Source organism: Protopterus annectens, chromosome 17.part0, assembly GCF_019279795.1.
Source record: "Protopterus annectens isolate FY-2018-M chromosome 17.part0, PAN1.0, whole genome shotgun sequence".
NCBI classification, from domain to species: Eukaryota; Metazoa; Chordata; order Ceratodontiformes; family Protopteridae; genus Protopterus; species Protopterus annectens.
In genome coordinates, this window is record NC_056751.1 from 661,936,370 (window position 1) to 661,958,672 (window position 22,303).

A 22,303-nucleotide genomic window follows, 5' to 3' on the forward strand; every position below is an offset into this window, starting at 1 on the left:
ACAATTGTTTCAGGTCTCAAATGACCACATTGTTGAATATATCATCTCAACAATGCAGGTTGTCGAACTGCTCTAACTGAGATCATGTTACAATAGAAATCAGGAAATTTGCCATTTCACCACTGTAGTGCAATCTTGGAGTTGATATATATAAATAGTGGGGTGTGGAGGTGCAGCCCCCCATATGGGGGGGTGACTGTCTGCATTGCCGATGAGATGACATTCGACAATGTGGTCATTTGATTATTTGACAGACTCCAGTTGATTCTTGTCATCTCCATTATAACCTGTCACATTTTACAAGACTTTCTGTTTTATTGAAAACCTTCAAGCAAAAAACAGACACACCCCAGAACACATCCATAACCTACTAACTTATAGCAAACACACAAAACTATGTACATTGTAAAATAATTATGTTTAACCCTTCTGATAGGAACAACTGTCCTAAATTGACAGCTGCACCTACAGTCATTACCTAATCAAAATTAAGGTTATCTATGCTAAGGTGTATATTGCAGCCTGTGTTCCTACTTACACTAATTGTTGTCTGTTCTTGTCTTATCTGTAATCATTTCCTATATGTGAAAAAAACAGCTTGTATGCCTTCAGAAAACCTTAAGTTTTAACCTTAAAATGTGTTCTGGCTTTTATTGCCTTCCCCTGCAGTCAGCTTGTTTCCATGGAAAAATAACAACATATACAGTTGTCTCAGCTGCAAATTCCTCAGTTCACACTGAACACTTATTTGCTACAGGAAAAATTTCTTTTACATTCAGCATTTTATTATTTAATCATTCACACAAAAAAACTTATCAGATTAAGCCAAGAGCCTTAATCACGACATTCCCCTGTGCAAAAGTAAGCAAAAACATATCAACTTTACATATATTATAATCTTTGGATTTTTACACCCCATCTCCTACCGCAACAACCCAAGATTACAACATATTAATGTAAACATGCCTTTGTCCAGCCATTCTTCACCTTTTTCATTGTCATGCTTACATTTCCTAAAACTAAAAAAAAGAAGAAAATAAGAAAAAAAGTACTTGTTTAGCATCTTTATTACATACAATAACTGAAAATATTTTACTATACAAGATGCAGTTGATATCATGAATATAAATACTGTTAAGAGAAAAAAATGTTTCTTCTTTTCTTTCCTTTTAGTCTCCTTCCAAGCATTCCCAACATGAAGTGGGGTATTTGCTTTTCAGTTCCCCACAAATTTAACAAAGTCAACAAAAGGCCCATTTCCACCTTTTCTTGTTAAGCCATATTTCACAAATGTGAATGATATTTTATAATTTCACACGTATTCACTATTTACAGTGTTGCTGGTCTTCTTCCTGGTCCTTCCCATCTCCCAACTCAAGACTTTCATTCAAATCCAAGATACTTCCAATTCTTCTAGTCAACTCCTGTATTTTTTTATCTCAGGCTTTTTCCTTTGGACATTGGAAAAGGTTTCACTGGCAAAGTTTTTTTTATGAGCTTTATTATCAAAAGAATGAGAAGCAGAGTCCCATTATGTTTGATGGTTCACTTTTTGTTAGAAAACTTTTTTATTTCCTAATTAGCCTGTTTTGCATCAAAAAATGACTTTGATTCTACAGGAAAAAATATTCTGAAGACAGACAGATATAGTAGTTTGAATCTCATACCTGTCTCTCTACATTGCCTGATTGCTGGGATAAAGTTGTTTCCCTTCTTCCTGGTGTATATTCAAAAATCAATTTTTACTGTTTCCAATTGCCTTTCTTCCACAGTTTTGTCAGCATTAACTCTTTCGGCTGCTATGAGTGCATCCAAATTAGATGTGATATATGATCTATAGCATGTATATCAAAACTTAGGAGCCTTATTAGATAGGGATTCATATTATTGGCACAGAACTTTGTAGATAAGTCTTTTTACGATTTTTATATAATAATATATTCACATGCTCTTAGAGATGTTTTTATATATTCTTTATGTGTGTTTCATACATTTATAATTATATATAAGTATTTGTAAAACAATTTTTTTGTTTCTTTGGCATTCAATATTAATGTTTTTAATTAATTAATCATGTGATTCTAGATAGGTGGGGTTATTTTTTGGGAGGATGTATTTAAGTAAATGGTTTTCTGTGATATTACTTTTGTCTGAGGAAGTACATGTATTATCCTGTACAAAAGCGCTTACATTATTGTATCTTAATAAATATTGGATTTATTTTGGGCGCTTCATTGTCCATTGCCATTTTTGTTCTTTCTCCAGTTTGTTTGTTTCCTTGGTGATGCATGCATGCTTACTAATATAGGTCTTGGCTGCTTTCTTATGGTCAGGTTTGGAGCATACACATTATGTGCCCTTTCAATTAACGTGTCCTGCTATGGAATACCAGTTGCTTATGTGTGCATTCACAAAATTAATGCCACCTATTCTTTCCAGTTTCTTTGGTGCAACAGAAAATCTCAGGATTTCTTTGTGTTCTCTGTCCTCTAACTACCATGTTTTGAAACACTTCTTCCTGAGCAGTTTCATAGTCAGTCAGCCTTGTCTTCATTTTGACCTCTGATTTTTGCAGTTTTATTAGTTCATCTGAATAGCTCTTTAAAACTTCTTCCATTTTGCAACCTTTTGTTATTTGAGCTGATATACTCCTTTAATCTTTAGTTTATTTTAATCAGCACTGAATCCATTTGACTTGTTTTTTCCTTTAGATTACTGGAATACATCTTTTATATCAAACCTGGAATTTGAACTGCTTTCTGATTAACAGCTGCAGGGCTATTCCCATGACTGTGTTTTCTCTTTACATTTCTAGTGGATTTTATTTCAGGTTTTCAAAGTTTCATTTTTGCTGGAATCCAGGCAGTGTACTTACTAGCCAGTAACTGAATATATTAATATCCTTATCACTCAGTTTCTTTTTTCACAGTGGGAGAGCCGGAATTAAGCTGTTGATCAGTGTGCAGCCATCTTGTAAGTCCCTTCCTTTTATTCATTAAGAGTGCTCTAAGACTGGTGACTTCTACTGTTTTATGACTACAGTTTTCTGCTTTAGAAGGCTATATCTGACAGTTTTTTGGAGGGTTTGGCACACTGAGCCAGTAAATGAACCAAGCCTGTTTAAAAATGAACAATTTATATAGTTGTGTTGAATTTTACTTGCTTAATCTAGAATTTGAAAATGTATCTCAGAGTTTATGTCCTACATCTCATTGTAGAATTCTCCTTTAATGTGGAAATGTACTTCATACTAGCCCTGTATTCAATATCTGTCAGATATCAGAAGATAGCAGTCTGACAGAAACTTTATTGTGAAACCCATGATAGAGCTGAGGACCTTGGCAAAAATGAGTTGGTTTCTCTGTATACCAGATGCCCTTTCTACAGCTTTATATCATTCTGCTTCATTTTAGGCTTTTTGCTTGCAGATGTTTGTCTGATACCTATATTTATATCCTTCTGCCTTATATTCAATTTAATGAGACTCATAAGACTTGCATGATACTACCTCATACAGTGAATGCCAGTCAAAGCTAATGTCAACATTGCTTCTAACATGTAGTTTTTAGATGAAAATATTAAGCGGCAATGCAGACAATGCATGCCCAGCCACTCGTGGTCTGCTAATATGTAACAGTGGTTCACATCACTGCACCTCACTATATGGATTATAATCAAAACATGCCCAGTCTCTTATGGTCTGTTAAGAGAAAAATTTGTTTTATTTGCAGTTCTTGTTTTCCTTCCTTACAGTCTGCTTCCAAACATTCACAACATGAAGTAGGGTATATGCTTTTCAGTCCCCCACAAGTAAACAAAAGTCCCATCATTCCATCTTTTCTTGCAAAGCTTCATACCACTGCAACTCATTATATGACTTAGAATCACAGCATGTGTAACCTCTTGTTTTTTATTAGTATGTAACATACTGCTTCATACCACTGGACGTTACTATGTGACTTACAATTACAGCATGCCCAGCCATTTGTGTTCTGTTAGTATGTAACACTGCTTTACATCACTGTACCTCAGTATATGATATATAATCACAGCATGCCTCACCTCTTGTGGTCTGTTAGTATGCTACTCTATTTCACCATCAGTGCACCTCACTAAATGCCTTATAATCACAACATGCTCAGCATCGTATAGTCTGCTAGTATGTAACACTGCTTCACATCACTGCACCTCACTATATGGCTTGCAATCACAGCATACCCAGACTCTCATGGTCAGTTAGTATGTAACACTGCTTCACATCACTTAAATCACAGCATTTCCAGTTACTTGTCTGTTAGTATGCAACATTGCTTCACACACACACCTCATTATATGATTATAATCACAGCATGCCCAGCCTGCTGCAGTCTGTTAGTATGTAACACTGCTTCAAATCACTGCATCTCACTATGTGACTTATAATCACAGCATGCCCAGCCTGCTGTGGTCTGTTAGTATATAACACTGCTTCACATCACTGCAACTCACTATATTACCTACAATCACAGCATGGTCTGCCACTAGTGGTATAATAGTATGTAACACTGTTTCACATCACTGCACCTCAGTATATTACTTTTAATCATAGCATGGCCTGCCACTAGTGGTCTGTTAATATGTAACACTGCTATACACCACTGCACTTCTCTGTATGACTCAGAATCACACAGTACCCAACCATGCTTTTCACTTCTCTTCTTCCAATGCCTCCTGCAACATGTAAAAATGTTTGTTTATAAATAGCAGTGATGAAAATTTCTGACTTTTCTCATTTTCTAAAAAATATATGCTTACTTATGCTAAATTATAATTTAATGCAGAGATATTTCCTTGTTTTCTAAATATCTAAACAAGTTATTTCATATCTCAGTTTTTGCTAACATACTGCATGTATCCATATCAAAAATGGTCATTAATCAGCACTGGAAATATTTAATTTGTTTACTGTCTGTATACTTACCAAATAGATAGGACAGTTGCACCTAAAATGTGTTTCTTGTGATGATCTAAGCAATGAGAAGCAAATACTACATTTAAACAGAAAATGCATGCCACGATACAGTTCCACATATGAACATAGAACAGTGACAGGAAAGAAAAGGACCATTATACCTTACAGCAAATGCATACTTTCCTGCATCAGCATTTCAGGAAGAAGCTACCATATCTCAGCCTATCAACCTAAAATAATAATATTCTTTTGTTAACAAGTCACCTTAGTCCCATTAATGTGGGTCATCCAAGAGGACACTGATCGAGAGTGTGTAGTTACGTTATTTAGAATTATATACATTAGAATTATATACATACATTTACAGTTTGAAATTTCTAAGATGTGTACTATCAGGTGCTTAAGAAAAAAAAAAATATATATATATATATATATATATATATACACACATAACTTTATAGATAGATATATAGATAAATACAGATATAGATATATGTACAAATATATATATATATATATATATATATATATATATATATATATATATATATATGTTATTGTATCATATCAGAATTACTTAACTGCACAAAATAGTGTATGCATCTTGACTATGTTTGGAGGACTTTTCAGAAAATTACTGTCTTAGATGAACAATTGTAAATACATTGCTACTTGTTTAAGATAATGTATCTGCTGTATGTCTGCAATAATACCGGATACTACCAATTTGTAATCAATTGTACAGTGACTCTTCTTCACAAGCCCAAAATATTACAATATACTTTATGAGATCTGGTTGCATTATTTTATGTTAATGTCAAATATGTTATAAAATTTATTAAATAATCAGGTGGTATGCTTACTTTATCATTCTTTTGCTCTTCAGTGACTTTTCTGTTCTCAGCATGTGATGAGAATGTTCGGAGAGAATGCTCTTGTCTGGAAATCATTTGACTTTGAATGTCATTGCTGTTATTTCCATCTGTTTTTTTCGTCAGTTGTCCCTGAATGTCCGAATTCCTTATGTGCATAAAAAGAAAAAAATATATAATTATAAATGTCTATAGAATATATAACTATAAATGTCTCTATGTGGGGGATATTCAGAGTTCTGGGCAGTCCAGAGGTATCAAACTCCTGTCACACTGCTCTGAAGAGTGTGCCTGAAAAACAAATATGCAGATTAGTAGAAAATGGGGGATGGGCACTTCCGATTCAGATCAGGATGTAGCACAACCAACTCAATGTTTGCAGTGAGACAGATAATTCAAAAGACGGTATAGATGAGGAAAGAGTCCAACTGGGCAGTCCTAGACTTGGGGAAAGCATATGACAAGAATCCAAGAATGCTGATTTGGGCAGTCCTGTAGTAGTTTAGAGTCACAGAAACATTATTAGAATTAGTGCAGGCTATATAGAAGGACAAAATAACTCAAGTACGATCAATGTTCAGTCTCACAGAGGGGTTCCTAGTGGAAGTGGGTGTACATCAGGGTTCAGCTCTAAGCTCACTGTCATTCATACCAATGATGGACAGCATTAGCAATCATATCAGAAGGGAAAGAGCAACAAAAAGTTGATGTACTCAATGTAGCTTTACAGGCAGACGCTGATCAAGAACTTCAACAAAGGTTAGGGGAATGGACTGCATAACTGAAGGCACACAGGATGAAAATGAGTACATTTAAGACAGTTATATTGGCAGCAAATGGAGGAAATCAAAAGACGTTCAAAAATGAGATAGAAGGGAAAAGTTTATAGCTTCAAGTATCTGGGAAGAGTGGTTGAGGAGAAGGAAAGTCTGAATGAGGAGGTCGCAGCTAGAATCAGAGGGACTGCAGTCAATTAGCATAGAGTGTTAGGGGTAATATATGACAGAAGAATGCCAAGGAAGCTGAAAAGCAGGGATTACAAAACAGTTGGAGACGAGTATTACTGTATGGCACAGAAACTTTGGCAGTGAAGGCAGAGCAGATGAGGAAGCTAGAGGTGATGGAGATGAAGTGGTGAGGTGGGTGATAAGAAATGAGGATATCAAAACAGAAGCCAAACTAACTCCAATTGCAGACAAGGTTAAAGAAAACAGATTAAAATGATGTGGGCATATGTGCAAGAAAACAGAATGCAATCTGATGAAAAAACATTTGGGACAGACACAAAAAAGACAAGAGGAAACAAGGGCTTCCAGCAAAGAGATGAGATGAAAAGATTCTGTAAGAAAAAACTTATGACAATCAGGGATGACTGTTGAAGAAGATAGGAGAGTGGCACTAAATTGAGAGAGATGACAAAAGTTGATATGATACCCAGAACACATGTAGAAAATATCAAAAAAGGGTTGATAATGATGATGAATATCTCTATGTCTCTCTGCGTTTCCGTTTGTCTCTCTCTTTGTCTGTCTCTTTCTATATGTGTATATGTGTGTGTATGTGTGTGTGTGTATATATATATATATATATATATATATATATATATATATATATATATATACATACACATATATACATTTAGATATGTATATATGTATATGTGTGTATGTACAATAGATATATATATATATATATATATATATATATATATATATATATATATATATACACACACATACATATATACATTTATATATGTATGTGTGTGTATGTACAATATATATATATATATATATATATATATAATGGAGATCACTGTACGGCTTGGAACAATATTTTTACCATTTTCCTCACTGTAGTGTGATCTTGGAGTTGGTATATTTAATTAGCAGGGAAGGTGGGGTGCAGGGAGGCTGCACCCTGCAAAAATGCAAGAAAAAAGATGTTTTTGTTTTTATTTTTATTTAAATTTCAAAGTTTCAGAACTTCGATCTTATGGTCTTCACCATAAAAAAGTTGATGTTTTGAAAATTTGACATTTTGAAGCAGACCCATATACACATAAATATGGTTGCTGAATATGGCTGTAGTTCAAAATGTTCAATAACCATTTGATTGAAATTTTTTTGTGGGTGTAAGAGAAAGAATGCACACATTTTTGAATGTTCATTATGTGTCACATATGGTTGACTTTGGTTTAAAATAGTGTAGGCAATTAGGAGTCAACAAGAAAATTAATGTTTGAATGAAGATGTGGTGTTTGTGAAGGTGTACTGGACTGTGTTATAGTAGTTGTGTATGTTCAAGTGTTCATCAGTTAGGGTTAGAGTAAGGGTTAGGTAAGGGGATAATTTAAGTGTTTTGTATGTTTTGTGTTGTGTGTGTTTTGTATTCTTTTATCATGTGTAGTAATACTGTTAAGGAAAATCTTTATAGTAATTTAATGTGTAGGGTTAAGAGCAGAGGTAGATTTAAAGTTACCTGTAGGGTTAGCACACTTGAGTAAGGTGGTGCAGGCAGAGTAAGCCTCTTGTAAATAGGGTGATATACTTTTTCATCCCTATTAGATATCATTTGTAAGACATCCTTTGTAAATATATAACAATTTCTGACTATCATTTACAATTTTTCTGCATATGAGAACCAACTGTCTGTAATAATTTCTAAGTCCTTTATCTCTTCTTCTCCTTCACATTTGACATTATTAATTGCATAAGGATAATATTGATTTTTATTACCAAACTGCAACACCTTGTATTTGTAGCACTAAAACAACACATTGTTTCTTAAAGGAGAACAGCACCCACAGACTGAAAAAAATTGTTTTTTTTCATCATGTCTTGATGTTACCTACATTGTAACACCACTTTTGGACTCTATATACTTTTTTATATTTTTAAATGTAATTCCAGAGTCTGACCACATGGGGTCTGGCATCTTGATGCTTTAGTCTATGCCTAGATATCCCACAATGCAGTGTTTGGTTTTAAAATATTACATCATAGCCCCTAAGCTCCTGTCAATGCATTGACTTTAGATGTATTTTCATTTGTACCCTATTTTCTTTTAGTCAGGTTTAATTAACATTTCTTGCTTTTCAATGACTATTTAAAAACTACCGCCCCATAAGCTTAACCAGCCTGGTCTGCAAAGCTATGGAAAGAATCATTATGGAACTCATAAACAGAGACATAGGGGACCTACAGACACTTGACCCCACCCAGTTCGGCTTTGTAAAGGGCAGATCCTGCCTTTTAAACCTGGTTGACTTTTTCGAAACAGTCACTAGAGCCATTGATGAGGGCAAAGCAGTCCATACAGCATACCTGGACTTGGCTAAGGCCTTCGACACAATACCCCACTCAGGCATCATAGATAAGCTCAACAGCTTAAAAGTAAACCCTTATGTCACTAGATGGGTTGCAAACTGGCTAAAGGACAGAACCCATAAAGTTAAAATCGCTGGAGCAATGTCAGACTCAAAGCCAGTCACAAGTGGTGTCCCACAGGGATCTGTCCCGGGACTCCTCTTGTTCGGCATTTACTTCTCAGATGTTAAAGCAAACATGGGAGGGCTGTGGCTGACAAAGTTCGCAGATGACTGCAAACTAGGCGCCATAGTCGATACACCAGCAGACACACATATCCTACAAAAAGGCCTCACAGAAACGGACAACTGGTGCTGGAGTCACGGCCTTACACTAAATGCCAAAAAATGTATAGTCATCCCCTTTGGGAAAAATAAAGTACCCACAAATTATCACATAGACAGCAACCCACTGAGTATGGAAAAAGTAATCAGAGCCCTAGGGACCCAAGTCGACAGCGACCTCTCATTTGACACCCACGTTGCCAAAGTGGTTAGAAAAACATTCTACCTTGCACACCTCATCATGAAGGGATTCACATCCAGATTCAAGGATGTCATTGTACCCCTATATTCCTCCCTCATCAGACCCATAATTGAGTACAATGCCCCATTTGGTATGTACCTCACCCGGCATTTGCAACAGCTGGAAAGACCACAAAATTACCTCACCAAGAGGATCAAGGGTCTCCAGCATATGTCTTAATTCTGCCAGACTAAAGAAACTTCAGCTCTATTCAGTAACATACCGCCTGCTCAGAGGTGATCTCTGCCTGATGTACAAGGCCATGTCAAATCAGGATCTGATGGACATGCTCCACCTCAAAAAATCCAAATCCATCAGGACCACGAGAGCTAAAGACCTAAACCTCGGCACAAGTATGAATAGGACATGCTGGAGGGATAGATTCATAACCCAGAGGCTTCCCATGCTTTGGAACAAGATCCCAGTTCGTATTAGGCAGAGCCCCTCATTGACTCTCTTCAAGAGAAATCTTGATGAGTGGATGGAAGATCGTAAGTTTACCCCAGGGGTCACATCTGTGTCACTGCTAGACAGGGGCACAGTAAACTAATTCTATTATATAAGGGGACCTTCATTGTGTCACTACTAGACAGAGGCACAGTATTCTAAACTTATTCTGTACATTTTTGTACCATTTCATGGGGTGGCATAAGCCACATCACTATGGCTAGGCTTACAAATGCCCCAGGGCAGATAGCCTAGAACTATACTATGAAACTATGAAACTAAACAAGGATAATCACACAGAACAGTATTCTCAGTGCCTGTTACTCCTTTTTCTTTCTAAAGTGGGCAATTTTCATTCTGTTGTTATGCCTAAGTTGTAGTCCTTAAGCTCATCCCTCCCCCTAAACACCTCCCCTTCATATCTGACAGAGTAGCAAATTTGAGCTGTTTGCTGCTGTGATCGATAGCTCACAACAGGAGACAAAGTTCATGCCATTGTAAAATCTCATCTCAACTAATAAAATAATGATCTGAACCTGGGAGGTCAGGTCCAGTGCGGAAATGAGCTAACACCACTTCATCCTTAATCCAAAACACATGTGATATACTATTTTTGTTGTTGCCTTGTCTACTATCTTGGTTTTTCCACATACTTCACTAATAGAAATAACAGATGACACTGCTTCACAACAGGTTTCTATATTCCATTTATGGGACATTTTCCTACACCTAGGGTTATTGCAGTAATTTCTGAATTATCATTGCTTAGTGATTTAAAGCATAAATTAACATATACTAAAACTCCTCCTCCTCTATTACCTTTACAAAATGATGCCAAAATGATGACCCATGAAACATTTTTACCCCAACTATCTTTTTTTATTGTTAAGCCAGGTCTCAGTGATTAGAATAACAATTTTTGCCACTTTGTGCCCTAACTTCCAATTTTCTGTGCTTATTATTTAAACTTTTATCATTATTTTATAAACATCTCAATTTACTGGGATTACCAAAATGTTTCATCTTCCTTGTTACTTTTTTTCTCCCTCGTATTTTTTTTTCAAAAACATTTTTATTTTGTTTTCATTATAAACATACGTAAATGTACATATAACAAATACAATAAAACAATAACAAAACTATTTACAATATTTGCATTCATCCATGATAAACAATCATTTTATCCACAAGAAGTTATTAGTATTTGTTCAAAAGGTTTTCCAATTTTTGCCATGCTATTTTTATGAGTAATATTATGAGTTCTATAACAAATGGTTTGCAGTTCTTTTTTGCAAACAACTTTTACTAAATTAATAAAATCTTTAAACATCAAATCTTGTTTACTTTTCCAGTTCAAAGTAATAACTTTTCTGGCAATTGCAAGAATTGACCAGAGTAACTGAATCTGAGATTTCGGTATTACATTAGGTATAGGAACATTGAATAGGATTAGTGAGTTAGAAATATGACAGTTATCAGACCATAAAACATTTACAAAATATCTGAAGTCTTTCCAGTACTGAACATATCTACATTCAATGAACATGTGAACCCAGTTGGCCTCTAGTAATTCATCACATTTCCAACATTTACTTTCATTGTTTTTGAGTATAAGATTTATTTTATGTGGAGTATAGAAACTCCTATTCATAAATTTCTATGTATACAATTTCCAATATAATGAAGAAGAGGTACCATATGTAGAATTCAATAACACTTTCTGGATTCATCAGATATTTGTTCTCCATTAGTCTTTACATAGTAATTCCAAAAATCTGAGTCAAACTTTAAAGTGTCTTCTCTTAGTATTTTATAGATAGGCGAGACGCTTAATTTTTGATTATCTTTCTTTTCAAGACACCTAATAAAAATGTGAATCAAACTAGGTTTAGATTCAGTCTCTAGGTTGAATGATACTCTCATTTTGTTTTCTATAAACTGCCGTAATGAGTGTATAAACAAACAACTGCATTGACTATTATCAAAACTACATAAAAGAGAGTTTAATTTTCAATAAACTGATGACAGAACATTAAGTTATTTTCCTTTAATTTTTGCATCGCATTGATGTTGAAAGAATCTAGGCAATCTGGGGAGTATGCTATAGGGAATATAAGAAATAGAAATAAATTAATGTTGTAATTATAATCAATTATATTTTTAAAGTTATTAAATATTTGATTAATGCCATAAGAAAAATGATCAAACTTCTTATTAAATAAACAAAATTCATGTAAAAGCAAATGAACTCTACTTATTCCACATTGTTCCTTAAATTGATTTTCTATAGTTCTGACATCAGTTATATGAATCTTGTGTATTGTTTTCCAGCCAGATATCTAGGTAGATGTGATCCAATGTAATATTACATTAATTATAACTGATTTGGAATAAAAATCTAAGCTAGGGAATGCTATCCCATTACTGTTCCAAGCTCTAATATGCCATTTATATGCAATCCTAGGTGTTAAGGGGAACCATAAAAAATTAAGTAACATGGAATCTAATTTTTTTAAATAAGTTTTTAGGAGGGAGTAGTATCAATGACTGTATATAAAACAAAATTTTAGGTAAAATTATCATTTTAATTAAAGAGAGACAATCCTCCATTGTGAAGAACATTTTTTTTCAATCTTTTGATTAGTTCTCTAATGGTGATTATTAAATTATTGTAGTTTAGTTTAACATACTCTTTCCATGTACTCTATATTGACACCCAAATATTCTAATGTATCATTCTCCCAATCAAACAGGCTAGTCTGTCTTAAGTTTTTGTTGATCTTTTTGTTAATTAGTAATGTTTTGGATTTATTATGATTGAATTTAAGCCCTGAAATTCTTTCAAACTTGCTTAAGGTATTTATAACATCATACAAAGAATCATCAATATCACCGAATGCTAACAGCATATCATCAGCAAATAATTGTATCTTAGGACAATAGTCCTTATTAATTTGAAAGCCTTTTATATTTTGCTTGTTTCTGATATATGTAGCAAAAGGTTACACTGAAAGAGAAAACAAAAATGGTGACAAAGGACAACCTTGTCTACTTCCCTTGAGGATTTCTAGTGGTGAGGATAGACATGGTCCGATTTTCACATAAGCTTGTGCCCCACTATACATTTTCAATAATACGTTGACAAAATCTGAGAAGAATTCAAAACCAATCAGAATTCTTTGTAGATAAAACCAACTAATAGAATCAAAAGCCTTTTCTATGTCTAGGCTGATAATAGTTGTTTTTTGTATTTGCATGCTATGTCTATTAATGATAGTAATTTAATAATGTTATTTTGCACTTTTCTATGAAGAAGGAAGCCTGTCTGATCATTATGTGTTAGATTAGATACTATTTTCTTTATCCTATTAGCTAATATTGTCATGAAAATTTCATAATCAATGATTAGTAATGAAATTGGCCTATATGAATCGCAAGATTTGGGGTCCTTACCTTGTTTTACTACGGAGGAGATAATTGAGTATTTCCACAATGGGGATGTTATATATTTTTGCTTAACCATAGTAAAGGCACTCATCATTTTCTTTATTATATATTCAGGAAAAATCTTATATACTTCAGGAATTATTCCATCCAGTCCTGGAGCTTTATTATCTTTTAACATTTTTATTTGCTCTTTCTCTTCTGTTAGTGTTATTTGTTTATTTAATATGCTATTTTGTTGCATTGACACCTTAGTAGTTATATTTTTCTTAAATAAAAGTATTTATTACATTATCTGTCCCCAAAAGTGGTGTGTTATTATTTATATCTTTATAGTAGTTTTTGAACACTTCTAATATGCCCATTAAGTTAGATGTATGCTTAACTGAACTATTACTTTTATATTTAATCTCATTAATATTTTGATTGTTTATTTTTTTGGATCTTACCACTATTTTATGTAGATATTTGGGATTTACAGCATAAGATTGCAATTACAATTTTTCCAGGTTTATGGCTACCTTATGATTCAGAACCTCTACATATTTTTGATTTAACTTAGTAATTTTGTTATGTGCTACTTTGTTATTTGGTTTTGCATCCATTTTTATTGGTTCTATATTATAAGAATGAAAGCGCATATGTGTGACTACATAAAAGTCGACACATAATGCACGAATCCTGAAAATAGCGAACTGCCACATAAGCAAATTTTTCCCTAGAGAAAAAACTTACGTGGCTATTCACTAAAAAATATGATTTAACATCACAAACAGGTGGGGGGGTGTTGCCTCCCACACCCGCCTAACTAAATATACTAACTCTATGATCACACTATAGGGAAGGGAAGGGAAACTCAGTGAAGTTGGCCAACCATCTCTTTGCCCTATGACATATTCATCAAATCGCTTAAATGTGATTCGATGAATATGTGTCACTGTTTCTGTGTTCACTTGAAAGCATTTCTGTGCTTCTAATATAGACCCTTTTTATCTTGTCTATGTTTTTTTTTGTAAGTCTAAAAGTTCTTTGTCCCACTCTTTCCTTTCTTTAAGATAGCAAGATTTTATTCTACCATATATATAAACCTTAAAGGTGTCCCATCGTATAGTATCAGTCACTTCACCATTATCATTTGTTTCCATAAACATGTCTATTTCTTTCATTATCCATTCCCTAAAGTCATTTAACTTAGTTATGTAACCAAGAATTCTCTGTAAAAATCTTAAATCATCTGTATGTGTAGTTAGTGTAAGGTTTATATTATGGTCTGAAAGTGGACAAGTCATTATAGATATGTCACTTATTTTAGATTATATATTATTTAATACAAACACCTTATCAATGTTTGTTAGTGTACCAAACCAATATGAATAGCGAGTATAGAATAAGGAATAATGTTCTCTTAGACCATGTATATCTTTAAGGTTCATCTGGTTTGTAAAGTCATTTAACTTCTTGGTTTGAGATGTTAGTTTTATTTTACCATTTTTAGAAGTATCATTGCTTGATAATAGGCAATCACCTCTTGCTATAATTTCCCCTTTTGCATTTAAGGTAATCAGGTCCAGAAATGTGTTAACATATCTGTTTTGGTATCTAGACTGTATTAAATAAAGTATAATACTTCCTATTGATTTCCAAAATAACCATGCTTAGCATCTCATCTTTATCTGAAATTGTATCTATAATTCTTGGCATAGTGTAAGTATTTTTCCATAGAATAAGAGTGCCCTTTCTCTTAGTCTTAAAACATAAATCAGTCAGAATGGTACAGTCATTGAATGAGTATTTTTGTAGGTCTTTTTTTTAATAGATGGGTTTCCTGTAAAAAGATGATCTGGGCTTTATGCGTTTTGATATATTTAAGCAAACCAGCTCTTTTGACATTATTGCTTAAACCATTAATATTTAATGATAAACATTTATAAGCCATTGGCTGTTATGTGTATATTAATGTGTATATTACTAACTGAAAGACCTTTTTTCCATGTTGACTTGAAATCTACTGAAAACTTACTTATCATGGATGCATAATGTGCATTAAGCACTACTTTCAAAAACCCAAAACTATTTACAAACACATAAACGAAACATAAAGTTTCTGGTTTAGTTAAAAACTTAACTAAACCATCCATCCACCACCTCTCCAATACCAAACAACACAAATTATCCATCTCTGTTTAGAATATAGTATAAAAACAAAAAAGAAAAGCATTATAAAAGCAACTAAAGAAATCTGAATCCATGAAATATACATTAGAATGGGAGTGTCCAATATATCTGAAGCTATATAAATATGTCACATATGATAATATCACCTCTAATATGTAGATATGCCAAAAATACACATCAGATCAAATTATGTATAAATATTAAAAGCTAAAGGTTCCAAGACTTTTCAAGAAACATCAGATAATTTAACCATTTTTCCAGCCATCTAACACACACACACACACACACACACACACACACACACACACACACACACACACACACACACACACATTTTGTAATTATACACATGTTATTCATATGTATTAACAATATCTATGTTGAGATCCTTCATCAGGAAGGGGGAGAGATAGAGAGAGAGAGAGAAAAAATGGGGCTTCACAGCCCTATGGCCTAATGGTTAAGGTGTTTGCCTTACAAACACAAGGTGCAGGGTTTGAGTCTCACAAGGGATAATTGGCTAGGCTTAAAATTGCTCGCAAGGGCAGTTAGCTTAGTGCTAATCTATGAACCTATGTTTAGTTACTAAATGTTTAGTTATATAACATAAGTCTGATGTTAATATGCATAATGACTTTTCTAATGCAGCTCCTAGTTCACTTGATGTCATTTAGTTACTAATAGTGCCACTGAATCTGCAGAATGTATGCATCTATAGGAGAACATAGGCATTTTCAAAGGAGTTAAAACACTTTTATCAGAACTAAGTATTTACTATTTAAAGTATCTAATGAAGGATAACAGAATTTCAAGAAAAAACAATTCTAAGTACAACCATTTAACAAGTTCAAAAGGTCAAATTATGTCATCACTGTTGTTTCCTCAAGCTGCAGCTTCATAAACTTGTTAAAAATTATCTAAATAGGCTCATGCACAACAGAATTTGTCTCTAGGGAAGAAAAAGGCATTTTTGGCAGAAAATTCAAATCTTGAAGCTTTTAGAGTTTACAGAAAGCAAAAAACCCACTAAAAAATGCACTTTGGTATAAAGTCAAATTATACTATTACTGAAGAATTAGAAGACATAGATCATTTGTAGTTATTTAAAAGAGAAAATTATGTAAAGTACTTATAATAGGGAAAAGAGAGAAAAGGAACATTGGTAACAAAAAAGAATAGGAAGAAAGAAGAGAGAGAGAGAGAGAGAGAGAGAGAGACAATGTTATTTAAATACTTAGTACTATATGTAATTAGAAAAAGTAGATGTAGAAAGGAAAAGAGAAAGTTAATAATAAAAATGATTCACATTACCTTACAGCACAGAGACTTTCCAGAATCAAATATATTATGATTCATAAAACAAAGAATTTAAAATTAGAAGGAATTTATTCATTTGTCCTTTAGTTTCTTAGTTTTGTTTGCTCCTTCCTTCACAGACTGTCCATTTTTTGTTGCCTGTCTCTTCAAACTCTGAGATGACCATTCCATTTCTTCTATCTTCAACAATATTTTCTTCTTTTGGATAAATTCTACTGTTTCTTGTAGGGAATCAAAGATCTTCACTCCTTCTGGAAAGGTGATTCTTATTCTTGCAGGAAAAATAATTTGAGCTTCAATATTGGCTTTTTTTAAGGACTTAATTTGAGGAACATACTCTTTTCTTCTGGATATGACTGTGGAGGTGTAGTCAATGTGAAAACGAATAACATTTTCACCCATCATGATAGGGGAATTAGTCCAAGCTGATTTCAGCCTAAGTCCTCATCTTGTGAGGAAAGAAATCTATTATAGACCTGGGGTTAGATGAACTCGGAGATGAAGCTGGATTTGTCAGGGACCAATGAGCCCTCTCAATTCCAAAAGAGAGGGATTCAGGCATGTTTAGTGCTGATGAAAACCACTTATTGAGGAACTGAATCATGTTAGCACCCTCTTCTTTCTCAGGAATTCCATATATGCGTATGTTATTCCTCCTTGATCTACTTTCAAGGTATTCCAGTCTCTTAATCAGCCTGGTGTTTTGTTTCAGAAGAACTTCATTGTGATGTTCATTTTCTGTCACTCTAGTATGTAGGTCAGTTATTGTTTCCTCTAAGGCAAGAATCTGTTCAGATTGTGTTTTTACTATTCCATTTAGAAGTTCCAGTTGTTTACTGCATTCCTGTTTGATAATATACATTTTGTTTTCGAATTTATCCATTTTTAGTGAAAGTTCTTGGATGTTTGTTATTATAAGATGTAGTTCTTTCTTCGTTGCACTATCCTGGTGTGGGTTCTTTGAGTTGCTCATCTTGAGATCTCCAGTAGAAAACTTCTTGACAGGAATAATTAAAAAATTATCATGACTATGCATTAATTTTTAGAAAATAAAGAGTCTATGTTAATCTAACTTTTAGTATACTTTTAGTTAGATTTTTCCAAAAATTAAAGGATATTTCCTGTCAGGATATTACAATCTAAGCAGAGCTATGGATTTCTGCTGCTATTAGACTGGCATCTTAGTCACACCCCCCTTACTTTTTTAATAAAACATTTGTAGCACATTTTTGTTAACTTAGAAGAAAAATACATGTCCTCATACTGGCTAAGTTGGAACTTAACATAACTAGACCTGCACTCTGTAGGTTGTTATATATTCCAAGACAGTTATTTTAGAAATTGTACCATTGTAACAGAGCCTCCATATTAGATTTATAAACTACCTTGTCAACTTGATCAATATCTTATTATATTATTGCGCAGGAAAACATCAAACATAGTAGTTCCTTCCATTTGTATTCTCATTGTACATTTACAACTAGAACCTCAGTAAGAAAATATTAAACTGTTTATTGCATGCAAGAATTAAGTAACAATTTTACTTAAGAATTAGATATAATGAGAATATACAAAAAAGTAACCTTTTTTCCTACCTCGCCAACCTTATCTACATGTTGCCACAAACTGCATTCACTCATGTTCACTTCCGCTGATGAAGAGCTTGTTAATGTATTTACCCTAAGACACACTCTCTTCTTTCTTTTTGTGACCTGCGAGTCTTTCATTTAGTTACAGCTGTAGGGGGATAAAGTCAGCCAGCCACTCGGTCTACCATCTTTCTCACCCCCCTTTCTTCTATGAGCCTATCAGTAATGCAATGGATTCGGGTCCTGGGACCATTATGGCCTATCTAGAGTTAACAAAAGCATTTGATAGCATCCCATACCCTGTCATCATTCAGGCAATGTCACATATATCTAGTGATCCATATATTGTTAGGTGGGTAGAAAATGATTATTGGATAGATATCAAAGGGTGAAAATTAATAAATACTATTAAGATTGGGAACCAGATAAGTGTGTGATGCTTATTGCAAGCTGTTACATACTGCAATTCCTATACTTTATAGCTTCTAAATTCCTTAATAACTTAATTTTCCATACTTATAACAGTTTTCAAAGATGGTTTACCAGAAGACAAAATGTCACAAAGTATCTCAATTAATATGTAGATCATGTTCTTTAAACCAAATATCAACTTTTCCAAAATTAGTATTAAATTTATCTATATCATCAAGGCATATCAAAAGGGCTGCATTTCTGATATCATTAGCATATTGTACCATCCAATAGGACTCTGAAACTTTAGAAAACAAAAGGAGAATAAATTTAGATCCTTTTGGAACTCATGCAGAACAGGATAAGAAAAAGGACATAACCAAGTTTTGTTTTCTTTTCATAAAATCGAGTATAGTATTTGCTTTTTTCTGAGTAAAAGAGGCATTGGAGGTCATTATATTAGGAGTATTGAAGTGTGAGTAGCTTGCCCCTTGCACAACATTCTGACAAATGCCCTTTTGTGATCTTCTGATCACAATTTTGTGTACTTGTGGTAGAATATCTAACTATTTCTTAGCAGGCCCACACAAACACAAATATCTTGTTCAGAGCTTCATGTTTTAATGAAAACACTATACTGTTTGCATATTAAATGCATTACCAGTTGGCACATACATTTGAATAAAATTATAGAATATTGTTTGCAGAATGTTATTTATTCATATTTGATTTCTGAGGTAGAGCACTGATCTCCATGGATCTTTTTCAGTCTCAGCCCAGGAGCAGTGGCTGGTTAAGTGACTTGCCCAGAGTCACACAATTAGACAATTGAAACTTAGGGAATTGAACCTTGCTCCATTGGACCACAGCAAACAGCTCCTTAATCCTTTAAGTCAACTGCCAGACAAGGAATTAGTCTAGTTTATCAAAACAGAATGCTTGCATGTTCAGGTTCAATTTTTAAATATATATTTTATGAACGCAAGAGACTAGAGCATTGTTTTGGCTTTATTTAGCTTAACACTGAATATTAATTATCTGATAAATTTAGGAACAATCAGAAAAGAATAGCCAAACAAATTAAATTGGAGTCATTTATTGGCATGCCTTTTCTCATTGGTATACCTCATTAGAGTATTTATTCAGCAAATCTGATAATTAATAATAATAACATTAATAATACATGAGGAAATAATACCTCCAACCTGCAACATCTTGAGATGAGACAAATCACACAAAAAAGTTGGAGGCATTGCCATAACCTTATTACCCTCCCTCATCCAGCAATAGTGAAGTTTTGATATCTCTCCCCTAAAAGTTAAGAACCATAGGAGATCTTCCTTATTGCTGTACATAGCCCCAGGAAATAATAAATCCACTCTAGAAAACACTTTATCCAGGCTACCAACATCAATCATGAAACAATTATTCTAGGCAACTTAAATATAGAATATCAAATTACAAATCACATTAAATCTGACAAAGAATCATTCTACATCGCCATCCATTGCTCTTATATTAGGAATCCTAAGCACATAAAAATGCTATTTAACCTTAGCCTTACTACAGGGTATGTACCTGAACACTGGCGTACAGCAACAGTGGTCCCACTCCACAAAGGGGGTACCTCTACAGACCCTGGGAACTACCGCCCCATAAGCTTAACCAGCCTGGTCTGCAAAGCTATGGAAAGAATCATTATGGAACTCATAAACAGAGACATAGGGGACCTACAGACACTTGACCCCACCCAGTTTGGCTTTGCAAAGGGCAGATCCTGCCTTTTGAACCTGGTTGACTTTTTCGAAACAGTCACTAGAGCCATTGATGAGGGCAAAGCAGTCCATACAGCCTACCTGGACTTGGCTAAGGCCTTCGACACAATACCCCACTCAGGCATCATAGATAAGCTCAACAGCTTAAATGTAAACCCTTATGTCACTAGATGGGTTGCAAACTGGCTAAAGGACAGAACCCATAAAGTTAAAATCGCTGGAGCAATGTCAGACTCAAAGCCAGTCACAAGTGGTTTCCCACAGGGATCTGTACTGGGACCCCTCTTGTTCGGCATTTATTTCTCACATGTTAAAGCAAACATGGGAGGGCTTTGGCTGACAAAGTTCGCAGATGACTGCAAACTAGGCGCCATAGTCGATACACCAGCGGACACATACTTCCTACAAAAAGGCCTCACAGAAACGGACAACTGGTGCCGGAGTCACGGCCTTAAACTAAATGCCAAAAAATGTATAGTCATCCCCTTTGGGAAAAACAAAGTACCCACAAATTATCACATAGACAGCAACCCACTGAGTATGGAAAACGTAATCAGAGACCTACGGACCCAAGTCGACAGTGACCTCTCATTTGACACCCACGTTGCCAAAGTGGTTAGAAAAACATTCTACCTTGCACACCTCATCATGAAGGGATTCACATCCAGATCCAAGGATGTCATTGTACCCCTATACTCCTCCCTCATCAGACCCATGATTGAGTACAATGCCCCATTTGGTATGTACCTCACCCGGCATTTGCAACAGCTGGAGAGACCACAAAAGTACCTCACCAAGAGGATCAAGGGTCTCCAACATATGTCTTATTCTGCTAGACTAAAGAAACTTCAGCTCTATTCAGTAGCATACTGCCTGCTCAGAGGTGATCTCTGCCTGACGTACAAGGCCATGTCCAATCAGGATCTGATGGACATGCTCCACCTCAAAAAATCCAAATCCATCAGGACCACGAGAGCTAAAGACTTAAACTTCGGCACAAGTATGAATAGGACATGCTGGAGGGATAGATTCATAACCCAGAGGCTTCCCATGCTTTGGAACAAGATCCCAGTTCATATTAGGCAGAGCCCCTCACTGACTCTCTTCAAGAGAAATCTTGATGAGTGGATGGGAGATCGTAAATTTACCCCAGGGGTCACATCTGTGTCACTGCTAGACAGGGGCACAGTAAACTAATTCTATTATATAAGGGGACCTTCATTGTGTCACTACTAGACAGAGGCACAGTATTCTAAATTTATTCTGTACATTTTTTGTACCACTTCATGGGGTGGCAAAGCCACATCACTATGGCTAGGCTTACAAATGCCCCAGGGCAGATAGCCTAGTACTACACTATGAAACTATGAAACTACACTATACTGTGGAGCTTTTTCTACATTTGCTTAACTATTTTATTATAAATTTT

General features: G+C 34.5%; 1 protein-coding gene across 1 annotated transcript in view; it reads right to left on the minus strand.

Moving 5' to 3' along the window:
- LOC122791490 (glutamic acid-rich protein-like) overlaps nt 1–22,303 on the minus strand; it is a 2,133,503-nt gene that overhangs the window by 1,471,524 nt on the left and 639,676 nt on the right. Inside the window, exon 5 of the mRNA XM_044059233.1 lies at nt 5,815–5,971. Within this exon, the coding sequence (XP_043915168.1) occupies nt 5,815–5,971 (157 nt within the window). The remainder of the gene's footprint in view (nt 1–5,814; nt 5,972–22,303) is intronic.